Genomic DNA, 21,982 nt, shown 5'->3' with positions numbered 1-21,982 from the left:
TTCCTGCAGTATCGCAGCAGAACCGCACACAACTGCCGCACAATACAAGTGCACTATAATATACCGTCTGACATAGAAAGCATATTATAACATTGTACACGGAAGGCAATCCATTAGAATATACATGAAGATAAAACGTAACCTTTAGTAATGTTACTATGAGGGTCCATTCACACGTCCGTAAGTGTTATGCGGATCCTCAAAACACGGACACCGGCAATGTGCATTCCGCAATTTTCGGACCGCACATCGCCGGCACTATAATAGAAAATGCCTAATCTTGTCTGCAATTGCGGACAACAATAGGACATGTTCTATTTTTTTGCGGAAACAAAAGCACAAATGCGGAAGTGCGAATGCAGACAGCACATTCCAGCCCCATTGAAAATGAATGGGTCTGCACCCGTTCCGCAAAATTGCGGAACGGATGCGGACCCATTTTGCGGACGTGTGAATGGAAAAGATATCCCTCAAAATGAAAATAAATTAAATTATTAAAGTTAAGCAAAAAGCATAGATGTGGTCGGCAATAGTAAGTGCTCGGCGGCACCAAATCAGAAACCATATGTCCTACCACAATCCGTGGGGTTCCAGTGCACATCCATGAATCCCGGAGGGAAAGCAAAAAACATCCATTCCTGGGCTAGATGATGATGTGGTATTGAAGGACAGGGTGGGCAAAGAACTGTCCCTGATATTGCCCTACAGGGGGGTGCTATTCTGGCCCTGATAGCCTAACTACAGACCACCCGCCCTGATAAGAGCGACCCCGTCCGGAACCTTACCCTATATAAAAATGGCCCTAGTAAGCCCCTAGGCCCTAGGCCCCTGACTTCCAGGTGATCACTATATAGATCTATGTGTTTTTGACTCATTATAAAAGTATATTATACATATATCGCACCCGTCTGTGCATCACACCTATCGATAGCACACCTATACTAGTGCTTAAAAGGACTTTTGTGGCCCTATTAGCTAGCGTTTGGTGTCCCTAACAGCCTGTCCCTGCTCCACACAGCAACCTCTCCCTACACTGGCAAAACACTGAATGTAAAATGGTGGCCAGATCGGGTTTATTTATAAGGTAGGGGGTATGTCCATGTGGTGAAACGTCTCAATTGGCTGTCCTGTCCCACCTGATGGAGGTGTCATGGGTCAAAGTCCTTCATAATGTAAAAGAATATGGCGGGCGCGAATATCTCCATATGTTCGCATGTTCGGCAAATCACGCAAAGTTCGCCGCGAAACGACCGCCGGGCGAACCGCAAGGCATCTCTAGATATCATATCACAGGTCACATCAGGGGCTGCTGATCACTGAGGGGCACTTACAGTATAGACCAAAAGTTTGGACACACCTTCTCATTCAAAGAGGTTTCTTTATTTTCATGACTATGAAAATTGTAGATTCACACTGAAGGCATCAAAACTATGAATTAACACATGTGGAATTATATACATAACAAAAAAGTGTGAAACAACTGAAAATATGTCATATTCTAAGTTCTTCAAAGTAGCCACCTTTTGCTTTGATTACTGCTTTGCACACTCTTGGCATTCTCTTGATGAGCTTCAAGAGGTAGTCACCTGCAATGGTCTTCCAACAGTCTTGAAGGAGTTCCCAGAGATGCTTAGCACTTGTCGGCCCTTTTGCCTTCACTCTGTGGTCCAGCTCACCCCAAACCATCTCGATTGGGTTCAGGTCCGGTGACTGTGGAGGCCAGGTCATCTGGCGCAGCACCCCATCACTCTCCTTCATGGTCAAATAGCCCTTACTTTCAAAGTTTTCCCAATTTTTCGTACTGACTGACCTTCATTTCTTAAAGTAATGATGGCCACTCGTTTTTCTTTACTTAGCTGCTTTTTTCTTGCCATAATACAAATTCTACCAGTCTATTCAGTAGGACTATCAGCTGTGTATCCACCTGACTTCTCCTCAACGCCACTGATGGTCCCAACCCCATTTATAAGGCAAGAAATCCCACTTATTAAACCTGACAGGGCACACCTGTGAAGTGAAAACCATTTCAGGTGACTACCTCTTGAAGCTCATCAAGAGAATGCCAAGAGTGTGCAAAGCAGTAATCAAAGCAAAAGGTGGCTACTTTGAAGAACCTAGAATATGACATATTTTTAGTTGTTTCACACTTTTTTGTTATGTATATAATTCCACATGTGTTAATTCATAGTTTTGATGCCTTCAGTGTGAATCTACAATTTTCATAGTCATGAAAATAAAGAAAACTCTTTGAATGAGAAGGTGCGTCCAAACTTTTGGTCTGTACTGTACGTTGTGGCACTCTATGGTGGTAGTATGGTAATAGCACTGTATGGTACTGTTATTTATACTCTATATGGTGGTAGTATGGTAATAGCACTGTGTGGTACTGTTATATAGACACTGTATGGTGGTAGTATGGTAATAGCACTGTGTGGCACTGTTATTTATACTCTCTATGGTGGTAGTATGGTAATAGCACTGTGTGGTACTGTTATTTATACTCTCTATGGTGGTAGTATGGTAATAGCACTGTGTGGTACTGTTATTTATACTCTGTATGATGGTAGTATGGTATGGTAATAGCACTGTGTGGCACTGTTATATAGACACTGTATGGTGGTAGTATGGTAATAGCACTGTGTGGCACTGTTATTTATACTCTCTATGGTGGTAGTATGGTAATAGCACTGTGTGGTACTGTTATTTATACTCTGTATGATGGTAGTATGGTATGGTAATAGCACTGTGTGGTACTGTTATATAGACACTGTATGGTGGTAGTATGGTAATAGCACTGTGTGGTACTGTTATTTATACTCTGTATGGTGGTAGTATGGTAATAGCACTGTGTGGTACTGTTATTTATACTCTGTATGGTGGTAGTATGGTAATAGCACTGTGTGGTACTGTTATTTATACTCTGTATGGTGGTAGTATGGTAATAGCACTGTGTGGTACTGTTATTTATACTCTATATGGTGGTAGTATGGTAATAGCACTGTGTGGTACTGTTATATAGACACTGTATGGTGGTAGTATGGTAATAGCACTGTGTGGTACTGTTATTTATACTCTGTATGATGGTAGTATGGTAATAGCACTGTGTGGTACTGTTATTTATACTCTGTATGGTGGTAGTATGGTAATAGCACTGTGTGGTACTGTTATATAGACACTGTATGGTGGTAGTATAGTAATAGCACTGTGTGGTACTGTTAGATAGACACTGTATGGTGGTAGTATAGTAATAGCACTGTGTGGTACTGTTATTTATACTCTGTATGGTGGTAGTATGGTAATAGCACTGTGTGGTACTGTTATTTATACTCTGTATGGTGGTAGTATGGTAATAGCACTGTGTGGTACTGTTATTTATACTCTATATGGTGGTAGTATGGTAATAGCACTGTGTGGTACTGTTATTTATACTCTGTATGATGGTAGTATGGTATGGTAATAGCACTGTGTGGTACTGTTATATAGACACTGTATGGTGGTAGTATGATAATAGCACTGTATGGTACTGTTATTTATACTCTGTATGATGGTAGTATGGTAATAGCACTGTGTGGTACTGTTATATAGACACTGTATGGTGGTAGTATGGTAATAGCACTGTGTGGCACTGTTATTTATACTCTCTATGGTGGTAGTATGGTAATAGCACTGTGTGGTACTGTTATTTATACTCTGTATGATGGTAGTATGGTATGGTAATAGCACTGTGTGGTACTGTTATATAGACACTGTATGGTGGTAGTATGGTAATAGCACTGTGTGGTACTGTTATTTATACTCTGTATGGTGGTAGTATGGTAATAGCACTGTGTGGTACTGTTATTTATACTCTGTATGGTGGTAGTATGGTAATAGCACTGTGTGGTACTGTTATTTATACTCTATATGGTGGTAGTATGGTAATAGCACTGTGTGGTACTGTTATATAGACACTGTATGGTGGTAGTATGGTAATAGCACTGTGTGGTACTGTTATTTATACTCTGTATGATGGTAGTATGGTAATAGCACTGTGTGGTACTGTTATATAGACACTGTATGGTGGTAGTATGGTAATAGCACTGTATGGTACTGTTATTTATACTCTGTATGATGGTAGTATGGTATGGTAATAGCACTGTGTGGTACTGTTATATAGACACTGTATGGTGGTAGTATGGTAATAGCACTGTATGGTACTGTTATTTATACTCTGTATGATGGTAGTATGGTATGGTAATAGCACTGTGTGGTACTGTTATATAGACACTGTATGGTGGTAGTATTGTAATAGCACTGTGTGGTACTGTTATTTATACTCTGTATGGTGGTAGTATGGTAATAGCACTGTATGGTACTGTTATTTATACTCTGTATGATGGTAGTATGGTATGGTAATAGCACTGTGTGGTACTGTTATATAGACACTGTATGGTGGTAGTATGGTAATAGCACTGTGTGGCACTGTTATTTATACTCTCTATGGTGGTAGTATGGTAATAGCACTGTATGGTACTGTTATTTATACTCTGTATGATGGTAGTATGGTATGGTAATAGCACTGTGTGGTACTGTTATATAGACACTGTATGGTGGTAGTATGGTAATAGCACTGTGTGGTACTGTTATTTAGATACTGTATGGTGGTAGTATGGTAATAGCACTGTGTGGTACTGTTATTTATACTCTGTATGGTGGTAGTATGGTAATAGCACTGTGTGGTACTGTTATTTATACTCTATATGGTGGTAGTATGGTAATAGCACTGTGTGGTACTGTTATATAGACACTGTATGGTGGTAGTATGGTAATAGCACTGTGTGGCACTGTTATTTATACTCTCTATGGTGGTAGTATGGTAATAGCACTGTGTGGTACTGTTATTTATACTCTCTATGGTGGTAGTATGGTAATAGCACTGTGTGGTACTGTTATTTATACTCTGTATGGTGGTAGTATGGTATGGTAATAGCACTGTGTGGTACTGTTATATAGACACTGTATGGTGGTAGTATGGTAATAGCACTGTGTGGTACTGTTATTTATACTCTGTATGGTGGTAGTATGGTAATAGCACTGTATGGTACTGTTATTTATACTCTGTATGATGGTAGTATGGTATGGTAATAGCACTGTGTGGTACTGTTATATAGACACTGTATGGTGGTAGTATGGTAATAGCACTGTGTGGTACTGTTATTTATACTCTGTATGGTGGTAGTATGGTAATAGCACTGTATGGTACTGTTATTTATACTCTGTATGATGGTAGTATGGTATGGTAATAGCACTGTGTGGTACTGTTATATAGACACTGTATGGTGGTAGTATGGTAATAGCACTGTGTGGCACTGTTATTTATACTCTCTATGGTGGTAGTATGGTAATAGCACTGTGTGGTACTGTTATTTATACTCTGTATGATGGTAGTATGGTATGGTAATAGCACTGTGTGGTACTGTTATATAGACACTGTATGGTGGTAGTATGGTAATAGCACTGTGTGGCACTGTTATTTATACTCTCTATGGTGGTAGTATGGTAATAGCACTGTGTGGTACTGTTATTTATACTCTCTATGGTGGTAGTATGGTAATAGCACTGTGTGGTACTGTTATTTATACTCTGTATGATGGTAGTATGGTATGGTAATAGCACTGTGTGGTACTGTTATATAGACACTGTATGGTGGTAGTATGGTAATAGCACTGTGTGGTACTGTTATTTATACTCTGTATGGTGGTAGTATGGTAATAGCACTGTGTGGTACTGTTATTTATACTCTGTATGGTGGTAGTATGGTAATAGCACTGTGTGGTACTGTTATTTATACTCTGTATGGTGGTAGTATGGTAATAGCACTGTGTGGTACTGTTATTTATACTCTGTATGGTGGTAGTATGGTAATAGCACTGTGTGGTACTGTTATTTATACTCTATATGGTGGTAGTATGGTAATAGCACTGTGTGGTACTGTTATATAGACACTGTATGGTGGTAGTATGGTAATAGCACTGTGTGGTACTGTTATTTATACTCTGTATGATGGTAGTATGGTAATAGCACTGTGTGGTACTGTTATTTATACTCTATATGGTGGTAGTATGGTAATAGCACTGTGTGGTACTGTTATTTATACTCTGTATGATGGTAGTATGGTATGGTAATAGCACTGTGTGGTACTGTTATATAGACACTGTATGGTGGTAGTATGGTAATAGCACTGTGTGGTACTGTTATTTATACTCTGTATGGTGGTAGTATGGTAATAGCACTGTGTGGTACTGTTATTTATACTCTGTATGGTGGTAGTATGGTAATAGCACTGTGTGGTACTGTTATTTATACTCTATATGGTGGTAGTATGGTAATAGCACTGTGTGGTACTGTTATATAGACACTGTATGGTGGTAGTATGGTAATAGCACTGTATGGTACTGTTATTTATACTCTGTATGATGGTAGTATGGTATGGTAATAGCACTGTGTGGTACTGTTATATAGACACTGTATGGTGGTAGTATGATAATAGCACTGTATGGTACTGTTATTTATACTCTGTATGATGGTAGTATGGTAATAGCACTGTGTGGTACTGTTATATAGACACTGTATGGTGGTAGTATGGTAATAGCACTGTGTGGCACTGTTATTTATACTCTCTATGGTGGTAGTATGGTAATAGCACTGTGTGGTACTGTTATTTATACTCTGTATGATGGTAGTATGGTATGGTAATAGCACTGTGTGGTACTGTTATATAGACACTGTATGGTGGTAGTATGGTAATAGCACTGTGTGGTACTGTTATTTATACTCTGTATGGTGGTAGTATGGTAATAGCACTGTATGGTACTGTTATTTATACTCTGTATGATGGTAGTATGGTATGGTAATAGCACTGTGTGGTACTGTTATATAGACACTGTATGGTGGTAGTATGGTAATAGCACTGTGTGGCACTGTTATTTATACTCTCTATGGTGGTAGTATGGTAATAGCACTGTGTGGTACTGTTATTTATACTCTGTATGATGGTAGTATGGTATAGTAATAGCACTGTGTGGTACTGTTATATAGACACTGTATGGTGGTAGTATGGTAATAGCACTGTGTGGTACTGTTATTTATACTCTGTATGGTGGTAGTATGGTAATAGCACTGTGTGGTACTGTTATTTATACTCTGTATGGTGGTAGTATGGTAATAGCACTGTGTGGTACTGTTATTTATACTCTATATGGTGGTAGTATAGTAATAGCACTATGTGGTACTGTTATATAGACACTGTATGGTGGTAGTATGGTAATAGCACTGTGTGGTACTGTTATTTATACTCTGTATGATGGTAGTATGGTAATAGCACTGTGTGGTACTGTTATATAGACACTGTATGGTGGTAGTATGGTAATAGCACTGTATGGTACTGTTATTTATACTCTGTATGATGGTAGTATGGTATGGTAATAGCACTGTGTGGTACTGTTATATAGACACTGTATGGTGGTAGTATGGTAATAGCACTGTGTGGTACTGTTATTTATACTCTGTATGGTGGTAGTATGGTAATAGCACTGTGTGTTACTGTTATTTATACTCTGTATAGTGGTAGTATGGTATGGTAATAACACTGTGTGGTACTGTTATACAGACACTGTATGGTGGTAGTATGGTAATAGCACTGTATGGTACTGTTATTTATACTCTGTATGATGGTAGTATGGTATGGTAATAGCACTGTGTGGTACTGTTATATAGACACTGTATGGTGGTAGTATTGTAATAGCACTGTGTGGTACTGTTATTTATACTCTGTATGGTGGTAGTATGGTAATAGCACTGTATGGTACTGTTATTTATACTCTGTATGATGGTAGTATGGTATGGTAATAGCACTGTGTGGTACTGTTATATAGACACTGTATGGTGGTAGTATGGTAATAGCACTGTGTGGCACTGTTATTTATACTCTCTATGGTGGTAGTATGGTAATAGCACTGTATGGTACTGTTATTTATACTCTGTATGATGGTAGTATGGTATGGTAATAGCACTGTGTGGTACTGTTATATAGACACTGTTTGGTGGTAGTATGGTAATAGCACTGTGTGGTACTGTTATTTAGATACTGTATGGTGGTAGTATGGTAATAGCACTGTGTGGTACTGTTATTTATACTCTGTATGGTGGTAGTATGGTAATAGCACTGTGTGGTACTGTTATTTATACTCTATATGGTGGTAGTATGGTAATAGCACTGTGTGGTACTGTTATATAGACACTGTATGGTGGTAGTATGGTAATAGCACTGTGTGGTACTGTTATTTATACTCTGTATGATGGTAGTATGGTAATAGCACTGTGTGGTACTGTTATATAGACACTGTTTGGTGGTAGTATGGTAATAGCACTGTATGGTACTGTTATTTATACTCTGTATGATGGTAGTATGGTATGGTAATAGCACTGGGTGGTACTGTTATATAGACACTGTATGGTGGTAGTATGGTAATAGCACTGTGTGGTACTGTTATTTATACTCTGTATGGTCGTAGTATGGTAATAGCACTGTGTGTTACTGTTATTTATACTCTGTATAGTGGTAGTATGGTATGGTAATAACACTGTGTGGTACTGTTATACAGACACTGTATGGTGGTAGTATGGTAATAGCACTGTGTGGTACTGTTATTTATACTCTGTATGGGGGTAGTATGGTAATAACACTGTGTGGTACTGTTATTTATACTCTGTATGGGGTAGTATGGTAATAACACTGTGTGGTACTGTTATTTATACTCTGTATGGGGGTAGTATGGTAATAACACTGTGTGGTACTGTTATTTATACTCTGTATGGGGGTAGTATGGTAATAACACTGTGTGGTACTGTTATTTATACTCTGTATGGTGGTAGTATAGTAATAGCACTGTGTGGTACTGTTATTTATACTCTGCATGGTGGTAGTATGTTAATAGCACTGTGTGGTACTGTTATTTATACTCTGTATAGTGGTAGTATGGTAATAAAACAGTGTGGTACTGTTATTTATACTCTGTATGGTGGTAGTATGATAATAGCACTGTATGGTACTGTTATTTATACTCTGTATGGGGGTAGTATGGTAATAACACTGTGTGGTACTGTTATTTATACTCTGTATGGTGGTAGTATGATAATAGCACTGTATGGTACTGTTATTTATACTCTGTATTGGGGTAGTATGGTAATAACACTGTGTGGTACTGTTATTTAGACACTGTATGGTGGTAGTATGGTAATAGCACTGTGTGGTACTGTTATTTATACTCTGTATGGGGGTAGTATGGTAATAACACTGTGTGGTACTGTTATTTATACTCTGTATGGGGGTAGTATGGTAATAACACTGTGTGGTACTGTTATTTATACTCTGTATGGAGGTAGTATGGTACTAACACTATGTGGTACTGTTATTTAAACTCTGTATGGGGATAGTATGGTAATAACACTGTGTGGTACTGTTATTTGGACACTGTAAGGTGGTAGTATGGTAATAGCACTGTGTGGTACTGTTATTTATACTCTGTATGGTGGTAGTAAGGTAATAGCACTGTGTGGTACTGTTATTTATACTCTATATGGTGGTAGTATGGTAATAGCACTGTGTGGTACTGTTATTTATACTCTGTATGGGGGTAGTATAGTAATAGCACTGTGTGGTACTGTTATTTATACTCTGTATGGTGGTAGTATGGTAATAGCACTGTGTGGTACTGTTATTTATACTCTGTATGGGGGTAGTATAGTAATAGCACTGTGTGGTACTGTTATTTATACTCTGTATGGTGGTAGTAAGGTAATAGCACTGTGTGGTGGTAGTATGGTAATAGCACTGTGTGGCACTGCTATCTATACTCTGTATGGTGGTAGTATGGTAAAAGCACTGTGTGGTACTGTTATTTATACTCTGTATGATGGTAGTATGGTATGGTAATAGCACTGTGTGGTACTGTTATATAGACACTGTATGGTGGCAGTATGGTAATAGAACTGTGTGGTACTGTTATTTATACTCTGTATGGTGGTAGTATGGTAATAGCACTGTGTGGCACTGTTATTTATACTCTGTATGGTGGTAGTATGGTATGGTAATAGCACTGTGTGGTACTGTTATTTATACTCTGTATGGTGGTAGTATGGTAATAGCACTGTGTGGCACTGTTATTTATACTCTGTATGGTAGTAGTATGGTAATAGCACTGTATGGTACTGTTATTTATACTCTGTATGATGGTAGTATGGTATGGTAATAGCACTGTGTGGCACTGTTATTTATACTCTGTATGGTGGTAGTATGGTATGGTAATAGCACTGTGTGGTACTGTTATTTATACTCTGTATGGTGGTAGTATGGTAATAGCACTGTGTGGCACTGTTATTTATACTCTGTATGGTGGTAGTATGGTAATAGCACTGTGTGGTACTGTTATATAGACACTGTATGGTGGTGATATAGTAATAGCACTGTGTGGGGATGGTAGTAATCGGTATACCCGCTGTAATACTATAGTACCCATATAGTGTAATCTATCACAAGCTTCCACAACCCTCATATGAACATCAGGAGAACATACAAACTACATGAAGCTGTTAGGGCTCCTGTATATTGTATCCCTTTAAGGGGCTCGTGATGAGTGGCCTTTGAAGGGTTAACTGGCACCTCCTCATATCCCACTTCAATCCCTTCTCCTGTTTCTTGTAGATACGAAGACTTTTTCTTCCTGACCGATCCCGAGGACTTCATAGAAACGCATTGGCCCGATGACCCGACTTGGCAACTGCTTGAGTCTACGGTTTCGTTTGAAGATTTCGAGCAGAAAATCTTCAAGACCTCTGAGTTCTTCAGGCTCCAGCTTTTCATCATCAATCCAAAAGTTTTCCGCCTTACAACAGGTACAACATGGCGAAATTGTCTCTTTTGTGAGGTCAAGTAGAGGTGAAATTAAAGACTTCTTAATACCCAATTATTAGGACACCTCAAAGCTTCTTGGAGCTTCTGTCAAGAATAAATTAGAGAAGAAGAAGAGCAGTCCTCAAATATCATAAGGAATGCTGCCTTTTTTAGGCTACATTCACACGACCGTATGTGTTTTGCGGTCCGCAAAACACGGATACCAGCCCGTGTGCGTTCCGCAATTCGCGAACCGCACATGGCCGTCTCTCTCATAGAAGAAGCCTATTCTTGTCCGCAATTGCGGACAAGGATAGGACAGGCTCTATACTTTTTGCGGGGCCGCGGAACGGAACAATGTTGCTGTGCTGTCCGCATCTTTTGCGGCCCCATTGAAATGAATGGGTCCGCACCCATTCCGCAAAATTGCGGAACAGATGCGGACTCATTCATACGGTCATGTGAATGAGCCCTAATACTTACCTGTTGGAGATATCAGTTCCAGCTGTTTTATATACCCTGGATACCTATGACTATTAAAAACAGCAGCTGATGGGTTCGCAGGGCATCAGCAAAAAATGATGGAATACAGCCAAATGATAGATTTTCTATGATACTACTATATTAGGGAGGGAAAACTTAAAAAAGTTCCTTATATATGCTCCTCGGGGGTGGAGCCTAACTATAAAAAAAAAAGAGGTAAAAGAATAATATTTGCTCTTTTTTGAAAGGGAAACTTAGGGCATTTTTTCTTAAATTCCCTTTTGCTCAAGTTAAGGTCATAATTTGCTACTCCCTAAAAACATTCTTACCTTCGGTTACATCATGGTGGTTCGAGTCCACTGTGTCTTCTGCCTATGAATCATGACATCATTGTCAACTGCAGATATGTATAGTACATAATGGCAGTCATTATAGAACCTGCGGAAGTTTCCACCTGGTTTGTCCATAATGTTAAGGGACTACTCCTATTTGGAAGAATCCCCTAAAAAGAAAGTGATCTGAAGGTCACCATGGTCAGCAGGTAGGAGGTAGGAGGTTTTTCTTGAATCCTGTGTAATCCATGGGTATGGCGGGTCCTACAGAACTATTGAGATGTTCTTGCAGCCACTCTTCAAGCCAGACAACCCAGTATAGACCAGTTACCTGACAATTCCTTAAAGGGTTACTCTGCTGGATACATGTTATACTCTTTACTGAAATAAGATGGGAAATCCGCAGTGTTTCATAATTTCTCTTGTGGCTCAGGATACAAATCTCCTTTTGTATAAAACCCGCCGAGATCTCTGAGCTGAGGAGACCGTATTACACAGAGGAACATAGCCATGGAGCTGTATAAATAAGAGGGGCGGCAGAGGTGGATGCCAGCAGGCGCTCCAATTATTTCTTCAGTTATGCTGAGCGTAGGCATTATAGGATTATGTGGGACATTTTGTAGGGATCTCAGTGCAAACTGTATCAGAAAGACGCGCCTTGAGTGTAAATATTAGAAGTCTTGGATTTAGATATTGTATTATTTCTATTTTCTGTGCTGTGATTATTAACTTCCAGAGAGTGTAACCTCAGGGTATGTGTTCTATACTAATCCTCCTGGGGCATGCCGATAGAAGTTATATAATGAGAGGAAATTGAGAGAAAGGGAGAGGACACACGATGTAACGGTATACAGGCTGGACACTTACATATACACCTCCACCCTGGATGGCATGCAACCTACCTACATATGCTCACTTCATACCACATAAACTACTTTTTTCCCCTTCCTCGCTGCACTTCACCTTCCCATTCTCCGTCCTTACTGGACACCAGGTCACTTTACCATACCCCCTCCTTGCTGGACAGCTTCCCATAACCCCTCCTCACTGGACACCAGGTCACCTTCCCATACCCCCTCCTTGCTGGACACCTTCCCATAACCCCTCCTCACTGGACACCAGGTCACCTTCCCATACCCACTCCTTACTGGATACCTTCCCATTACCCCTCCTCACTGGACACCAGGTCACCTTACCTTACCCCTCCTTGCTGGACACCTTCCCATAGCCCCTCCTCACTGGACACCAGGTCACCTTCCCATACCCCCTCCTTGCTGGACACCTTCCCATAACCCCTCCTCACTGGACACCAGGTCACCTTCCCATACCCACTCCTTACTGGATACCTTCCCATTACCCCTCCTCACTGGACACCAGGTCACCTTACCATACCCCCTCCTTGCTGGACACCTTCCCATAACCCCTCCTCCCTAGACACTAGGTCACCTTACCATTCCCCCTCCTTGCTGGACACCTTCCCATAGCCCCTCCTCACTGGACACCAGGTCACCTTACCATTCCCCCTCCTTGCTGGACACCTTCCCATAGCCCCTCCTCACTGGACACCAGGTCACCTTTCCATACCTTACTCCACACTCACCTTTTCATACCTTCCCGTCACTAGAGACCAGGTCACCTTTCCATACCTCCTCATCAATGGAGACTACGCCATCTTGCCATGCCTCTTCATCCCTGGAGACCAAATCACCTTTCCATACCTACTCATCGCTTGAGACCAGGTAACTTTTCCATTCCTCGTCTACACTGGAGACTAGGTCACCTTTCCATACCCCATCCTCACTGGACGCCAGGTCACCTTTATATATTCTCTTCTCACTAGAAGTCAGGCCCACATCTCCTTAATGGACTTTAGGCAACCTTCCTATACCCCTACCCCACTGGATACCAGGTCATCTTTTCATACTTCCTCCTCAGTGAAAACTAGATAACCTTCCTGTAGACCCTCCAGGTCACCTTTCCTTACCTCCTCCTCACTGAACACCAGTTCACCTTCCTTGTACTCAATAGTCTCCAGGTCACCTTCACATACCCTCCCTTAATAGACTCTAGGTCACCGTCACATACCCACTCCTCACTAGACATCAGGTCAGCTTTCTGCACACCCTAGCCCCCTACTATCACTGGAAACCAGGTCACCTTTCCATACACCATCCTCACTGGAAGCCAGGTCACCTTTATATATTCTCTTCTCACTAGACATCGGGTCAACATCTTCTTAATGGACTCAAGGTAACCTTCTAATACCCCGTCCTTAATAGACTTCAGGTAACCTTCCCATACCCCTACCTCACTGGACACTGGTCACCTTCCCATACTCCCCCTCTCTGGATACCAGATCACCTTTTCATACCTCCTCCTCAGTGGACACCAGATAACCTTCCCGTGGAGCCTCCAGGTTACCGTTCTTTACCTCCTCCTCACTGGACACCAGTTCCCCCTTCTGTACACTCACCTCAATAGTCTCCAGATAGCCTTCACATACCCTCCCTTAATAGACTCTAGGTCACCATCACATACCCATTCCTTACTGGACATCAGGTCGTTTTACTACTTTATATAGGGCTGACATAGTCCGCAGCCCTTTACAGACACTGGGGGTCATTTATTATGGCTCCTCACACCAGTTGTAGGCAAAAAAAATCTGCACGTCCCTGGGAGTGGTGGGGCATGGCAGGGTTTGGCCAAGGACGCCAAATTCACTACCTTTTACGCATGTTTCCATTCATAAGTAGTGATTGATACCTACTTCAGTCAGGGACAGGAGCAGATTTCGATCTGGGGGCACGGTCTGCTGGAGGACGCGACTATGTAATTTATGACAAGGCCTCCATCTCATCATAAATTAGGAGAATGCTACAGCAGCAGCTATCACAGACCGGTGTAAAAAACGCTCGTCTTTGATAAATTACCCCCATTATCATCGTTTGCTGTTCCCAGTGGAGGCACCAGTGCTAACCACTGAATCCATAATCCACCCTAGACAACCAGGGTTAATACTTTTACACTAGGCCACCAGGGATATTAAATGTAGTATTCTATTCACCTTAGTCCATGAGGTATAATATGTATTAACCCCTTAACCAAGTATATTATCATTAACCCTAAGTATCCCTATAGCCCACTAACCACCCCATTAGCCAACTCGGAAACATTTATTAACCCCTTGTTGTCAGTATATTCAAGCTCTAAGGACAATTCTGAGAAATGTGGTTTTCCATGTTGACCTCTCCTCAGAGGAAGAAGTAATAAGCGTAGATCTTGACTGATCCATGCAAAGACCCAGATTTAATATGTCCTTTATTATTTCTATTGTCAACTTGAAATAGCGATGGAAAATGAAATTCAAAGGTCGCCCACAATTTATTGTTCCATGGAGCAGCTGTTTATTATCCCGGATTTGCAGGCTATCGGTGCGGGTGCTTTCTTGGCAGCAGTTGGCACCAGGTCAATCCTTGTTCTTATCTCTCAACACCTTTACCCAGGACAGCGAGGACTCTCCTGGTATGGACACCTTCTGGTATACCAGGCTCAGCTCTGACCATCAATATGTGAAGCTGACCACCGCCATGTTAGCCAACACAGATATTTTATTTCTTGTTTTTATTTTTTATTTTTTTTTGCAAGTGGGAGATTTTTGAAAACTAATATGGATGTTATACCTTAAAGGGGTGGTCCCAGCACCTGGGTCTGAATACTTTTGAAATTGCATGTAATTAAAAATTGGGTATAGCCACTGAGCTATTCAATAAAATGTATCTGTACAGCGCCACCTGCTGCTTGTTATTTTTCTTATTTCTCTGTCCACCATGCTGAGGTGGTCACACATGCTCAGTTCCATCCTTCAACTGCCTCCTCAGCTGTGATAGTGAGAGCTGCAGCAGAAAGGTTACGCCCCCTGAGCTGTAGCTGAAAAGACACGCCCCCTTAGCTGTAGCTGAAAAGACACGGCCCCTGAGCTGTAGCTAAAAAGACACGGCCCCTGAGCTGTAGCTAAAAAGACACGCCCCCTGAGCTGTAGCTGAAGAGACACGCCCCCCTGAGCTGTAGCTGAAGAGACACGCCCCCCCTGAGCTGAAGCTGAAGAGACACGCCCCCCCTGAGCTGAAGCTGAAGAGACACGCCCTCCTGAGCTGTAGCTGAAGAGACACGCCCCCCTGAGCTGTAGCTGAAGAGACACGCCCCCCTGAGCTGTAGCTGAAGAGACACGCCCCCCTGAGCTGTAGCTGAAGAGACACGCCCCCCTGAGCTGTAGCTGAAAAGACACGCCCCCCTGAGCTGTAGCTGAAAAGACACGCCCCCTGAGCTGTAGCTGAAGAGACACGCCCCCTGAGCTGTAGCTGAAGAGACACGCCCCCCTGAGCTGTAGCTGAAAAGACACGCCCCCCTGAGCTGTAGCTGAAAAGACACGCCCCCCTGAGCTGTAGCTGAAAAGACACGCCCCCTGAGCTGTAGCTGAAAAGACACGCCCCCTGAGCTGTAGCTGAAAACACGCCCCCTGAGCTGTAAAGCCACGCCCCCTGAGCTGCCAGCATGAAATAAATCTAGCAGAACAGTTGGAACAAAAAATAGGGAGATCTCTGGATCCATGTGAGGTCCAGGGCTGGTTCTAGCTTTAGATGATGTCTGATTTCCATTTTTTACATTAATCATGGGATAACCCTCTAAATATAAGAAACTTTTTATGTATTTTGTATAACTTGCTTACAATTTCAAGATCTCTGCATACTGTTAGTGAATGGAAACACTCATTGTTAAAAGGGTTGTGTGACTTATCAAATAACATCCCCCAGGCAGCAATTGTAATAAAATAATACAAGAATGTGTACTCACTTTTTATCCACAGCCGCTGCTCCGATTCTGTTGGACTTTTTTTATGGACCCGTTTTACTCCATGTGATCTTTGCAGCCAATCATTGGCTTCAGAGGTCCCGTGCTGTGTACTGCTAAGGCCAGTGATTGGTTGCAGCAGTGTGTAGGGTGCACTGTTCTCACTGCTTCCTGGTCCTGGGCTGTCGGCTGTGCAGTGGCTGCGCACAGTGTGAGGCGCTCTGGGACGTCACACGCTGTGCGCGCCAGTTCACAGCACAGCCAACAGCAGGAGGATCACACAGCATGGGCTGGTAGGGCTGATCCTGCTGATTAAAATGACACCTGTCTTGTGAAAATCGGTTGTGGTGTTCCCAAGTAAAACAACTTTTGTTCTTTATATAAATGAGGGGTTCTGTGCACTAGTGGGTGGGGCATCGCCCCTCAGCTTATCAGCTTACTAGTGCAGGCCACACCCCCATGGTGCACTGAAGCCCTCAACTGCATAAAGGTTAAAAGTAATTTTTCTTCGGAACGCCACAACCGATTTTCACAAGACAGATATCATTTTAATCGTCAGGATCAACCCTATCAGGCAGTATGACTGGTTTAATGGGGTTAATCTTTCTGACAGGTGCCTTTTAACATCCAGACCAGTCTTGCTCACACAGATCTCTGATAACATTGTAACAAAGTGCTCTCCTGTGACATGATCAGAAAAGGTTTCATCAATGCCCTAATTTTTAATAGATTTTTTTCTCTTCCCTCTATACAGAAAATGGTGAAGTCACAATATCACTTGGCTGCTCCCACCAAATGGAATATAGTTATAAGATTTACAAGATCTTCAATAGCAGAACTTTTGTGGAAAAGACCTTTGGGATACTCACCATCCAGGAGACCCTCATGACCCTACGTATTTTTCCCCCTTGGCATGGACAGTATGAGCTCATGATATTTGCGAGGCCCGTTGATGCCGAATATCCATACAAATGGGTTTGCTCCTATCAGATTGACTGCCCTCAGCCGAAAACCTCTCTAAAGCTGCCTGAAAACCCGTATCACTTCTGGGGGTTGAATCACAAAGCAAAAGACTTTGGGGTCATCAGCTACAACCCTGGTGAAGACCTTATCATGACGGAGACCAGCTCCCTCAAGGTTACATTTAAGACATCCAGATCCTTAGTGGCAACATTCCAATTAGCCCACCCAGAGATGTTGGAGACTTTCAGTCAAAAATGTCTAGTTTCTCAGATAGAGGACAACCAGCTTGGATGTCATCTTCTCCTTCCGTTCCATGGATACTATCGATTGTCTTTATTTGTTAAAGACCAGGATACGGAATTTCAGAATGCGGCTAATGTTTTAATAAAATGCAAGAACCCAATAAACCATAATGAACTCTTCCCGCCCAACCTCAGTGTTCACTGTGGACCTGGAACCAACTCAAGAAGGCATGGTCTCACCAATCCCAGTCACACATCTCCAGTCATCACGACAACCACTGGTAAATGTAATATCACCTTCCATACGTTGTGGGACTTGGAGTTATATCCAGTTTTGGAAAATAGTAAAGGAGCTAATGGCTTGTACTCTCTGGACCGGCATTGTTTCCTTACCCATCTGGACCATAAGATCAGTTTGACCGTTCATCTTCCAGAGTCTGGACATTACAAACTGAGCATTTTTACCAAACGTCAAGATGTCGAAGAAGCTCAGGAGTTTTCGCATGTGTGTGACTATGTCATTGACTGCTACTCCAACACAAGCTTACTACCCTTCCCAAAAGTCTTCAGCGCATGGGGACATGGTTGCGCCTTACTGCAGCCACGAGTCGGACTCCTTCCGGTTGAGAGTTGGGAGATATTTAGAGTGAAAATTCCTGGTGCTTGTAAGGTCCTTGTCATTGGTCCCATGAAGACTGAACTTCAGCTTATCAAGAACAAGATCTGGGAAGGGAAGGTTTTCACAGGCACTGCTGGCTCCATCATTAAAATAGCTGTGAAAGCCACACCAAACTCCACTACAATGGACATTGTGATGTCATTTAAAACTCAAAATGACATGCTGGATACGTCTTCAGGGTAGCAGTCATGTAGCGGCCTCCATGAAAGGTTGCAAAAAGCAAAACCTTATAACCTACATGTGATATAACGTGTAAAGGTCATATAGCATGTCACCATACCGTGCCAGATGAAGTCATTGATAGGTAGGTGGAGGGTCCTTATAGCTTTGCACCTGAGCCATTTGAGTCCCTTTTTAGACTGAATACTAATCAGCTGATCGCCATAGGTCCATGAAGAACCTTCCATGACAGGCCAGATCCACCATGATGGAAGCTGTTTTTTGTTGGCAGCCTTCTGCTCTGGCCAGGGCTGGAGAGATAGGACACTAATAAGTGGACATCATATTTTACCCCTAAGGTATTGAAATCAGCAAATCTCTAGTTTAAGTTTTTTTTTTTCAGAACCCCCAAAATTTTACAGAAGGCCCGGAACCCTCTAAAAAAACAAAAAAACAAACAAAAAAAACCTTCACTTGCTCAATCCACTGCCGTTCCAGTGATGGTGCTTTGGTGGTCCCAGCAGTCTTTGCTTCTGATGCTGCAGGGATGACGGCGTTGACTACTCCATGCAATCATGTCCTGGGGTAGTCGGGCACATCATCGCTAGAGTGATCTTCTACCTGATTACCTCACATGACTTCTGAGGCCAGTGATTGGCTGCAGAGATCATGTGAAGTAGCTGGCGATGTCATTCTTGCGGCACCGGAAAAAAAGACCACTGGGACCAACTGAGCAGCAGCTCTTTCCCAGCCTTATGTCACATTTTTGGGTTCCAGGAAACCCCTTTAAAAGTAAAACCTAGTAAATTTGCTATTTTTTTCCTTACTTTTACCTCCAGCTTGGACATTTCCCTAAATGAAATTTTGGGAAAGTATTTGGTGAATGAACTAAAACAAAAGCATGAGCCTGCTCATCTATCCTAGATAATAGTTGACAGATTGCATTCTTTTAGAATCGGAGATATGACTATACTTTACACTGCAGCACTTCCCATATTGATCGGCTGTTGTGTAGAAGTCAGTCAATGGAGAGCTATTTTGGGGAATGGAGTTTGTGTATGGGGATATTTGCAGAAGTTGAAGCATGTAACATTAATGATGAATAAAGATTAGTGAAGATTAACTCTTTGCTGCATTTCTGGTATATGTGCTATATATGTATATATACAGTTGTGTTCAAAATAATAGCAGTGTGTTTAAAAAGTGAACAAAGCTCAAAATCCTTCTAATAGCTCAACACAAATGCATTGGGAACACTACACATTCTATTCCAAATCAAAACATGAAGAAAAATATATCAAATTTGTATTGTTCCTTTAAAAAAAATTGAATAAAAGTGAATATTAGATTGTTCAAAAAAATAGCAGTGTTTGTATTCTTCTTTACAAACTCAAACATTCACTATAGAAACTGAGAAATGTTTGAAGATTTTGCTTTCCTTTGAATCACTTCACTAATATTTAGTTGTATAACCGCTGTTTCTGAGAACTCCATAAATATTGGGACATCGACACAATTGTAACATTTTTGGCTCTATACACCACCACAATGGATTTGAAATGAAACGAACAAGATGTGCTTTACCTGCAGACTGTCAGCTTTACCTGCAGACTGTCACCTTTACCTGCAGACTGTCAGCTTTAATTTGAGGGCATTTACATCCAAATCAGGTGAACGGTGCAGGAATTACAGCAGTTTGTATATGTGCCTCCCACTTGTTAAGGGACCAAAAGTAATGGGACAGAATAATAATCATAAATCAAACTTTCACTTTTTAATACTTGGTTGCAAATCCTTTGCAGTCAATTACAGCCTGAAGTCTGGAACGCATAGACATCACCAGACGCTGGGTTTCATCCCTGGTGATGCTCTGCCGGCCTCTACTGCAACTGTCTTCAGTTCCTGCTTGTTCTTGGGGCATTTTCCCTTCAGTTTTGTCTTCAGCAAGTGAAATGCAGCTCAATCGGATTCAGGTCCGGTGATTGACTTGACCATTGAATAACATTCCACTTCTTTCCCTTAAACTCTTTGGCTGCTTTTGCAGTATGCTTTGGGTCATTGTCCATCTGCACTGTGAAGCGCCGTCCAATGAGTTCTGAAGCATTTGGCCGAATATGAGCAGATAATATTGCCTGAAACACTTCAGAATTCATCCTGCTGCTTTTGTCAGCAGTCACATCATCAATAAATACAAAAGAACCAGTTTCGTTGGCAGCCATACATGACCACGCCATGACACTACCACCACCATGCCTCACTGATGAGGTGGCATGCTTAGGATCATGAGCAGTTCCTTTCCTTCTCCATACTCTTCTCTTCCCATCACTCTGGTACAAGTTGATCTAGGTCACATCTGTCCATAGGATGTTGTTCCAGAACTGTGAAGGCTTTTTTAGATGTTGTTTGGCAAACTCTTATCTGGCCTCCTGTTTTTGAGGCTCATCAATGGTTTACATCTTGTGGTGAACCCTCTGTATTCACTCTGGTGAAGTCTTCTCTTGATTGTTGACATTGACACACATACACCTACCTCCTGGAGAGTGTTCTTGATCTGGCCAACTGTTGTGAAGGGCATTTTCTTCACCAGGGAAAGAATTCTTCGGTCATCCACCACAGTTGTTTTCCGGGGTCTTCCGGGTCTTTTGGTGTTGCTGAGCTCACCGGTGCGTTCCTTATTTTTAAGAATGTTCCAAAGAGTTGTTTTGGCCGCGCCTAATGTTTTTGCTATCTCTCTGATGGTTTTTTCTCTCAGCCTAATGATGGCTTCACTGATAGTGACAGCTCTTTGGATCTCATCTTGAGAGTTGACAGCAACAGATTCCAAATACAAATAGCAGACTGGAAATGAACTCTGGACCTTTTATCTGCTCATTGTAATTGGGATAATGAGGGAATAACACACACCTGACCATGGAACAGCTGAGAAGACAATTGTCCCATTACTTTTGGTCCCTTAACAAGTGGGAGGCACATATACAAACTGTTGTAATTCCTGCACCGTTCACCTGATTTGGATGTAAATGCCTCAAATTAAAGCTGACAGTCTGCAGGTAAAGCACATCTTGTTTGTTTCATTTAAAATCCATTGTGGTGGTGTATAGAGCCAAAAATATTACAATTGTGTCGATGTCCCAATATTTATGGACCTGACTGTACATCTGTGCTGCTCGGAGTCACCACCTTCTGCCCCTGTGAACAGGTTCTCCAGCCCAGGACGATTGGACTACATTCCACAGTTCGTCTCTATTTCTTGGTTTTGCCTCAGAAACTGCATTTTTGATGTCACCCTCAAGTTTTCTATTGGATTAAGATCCGGGGATTGGGCCGGCCGCTCCATAACGTCAAT

At 41.8% G+C, this 21,982-nt stretch overlaps 1 protein-coding gene across 1 annotated transcript in view; it reads left to right on the top strand.

Annotated features, from left to right (window-relative positions):
- The window catches only part of LOC122939294 (kyphoscoliosis peptidase-like), a 37,391-nt gene extending 17,632 nt beyond the window's left edge, over window positions 1-19,759 (top strand). The window contains exons 6-7 of the mRNA XM_044295367.1: window positions 10,742-10,932; window positions 17,348-19,759. Of these exons, the coding sequence (XP_044151302.1) occupies window positions 10,742-10,932; window positions 17,348-18,660 (1,504 nt within the window). The 3' untranslated portion in view covers window positions 18,661-19,759. The remainder of the gene's footprint in view (window positions 1-10,741; window positions 10,933-17,347) is intronic.
- The last annotated feature ends 2,223 nt before the right edge of the window (window positions 19,760-21,982 follow it).

This window comes from Bufo gargarizans, chromosome 1 (assembly GCF_014858855.1).
Source record: "Bufo gargarizans isolate SCDJY-AF-19 chromosome 1, ASM1485885v1, whole genome shotgun sequence".
NCBI classification, from domain to species: Eukaryota; Metazoa; Chordata; class Amphibia; order Anura; family Bufonidae; genus Bufo; species Bufo gargarizans.
Note: the sequence above shows the minus strand (reverse complement) of the source record. Positions and strands in the feature narration are given on the sequence as shown.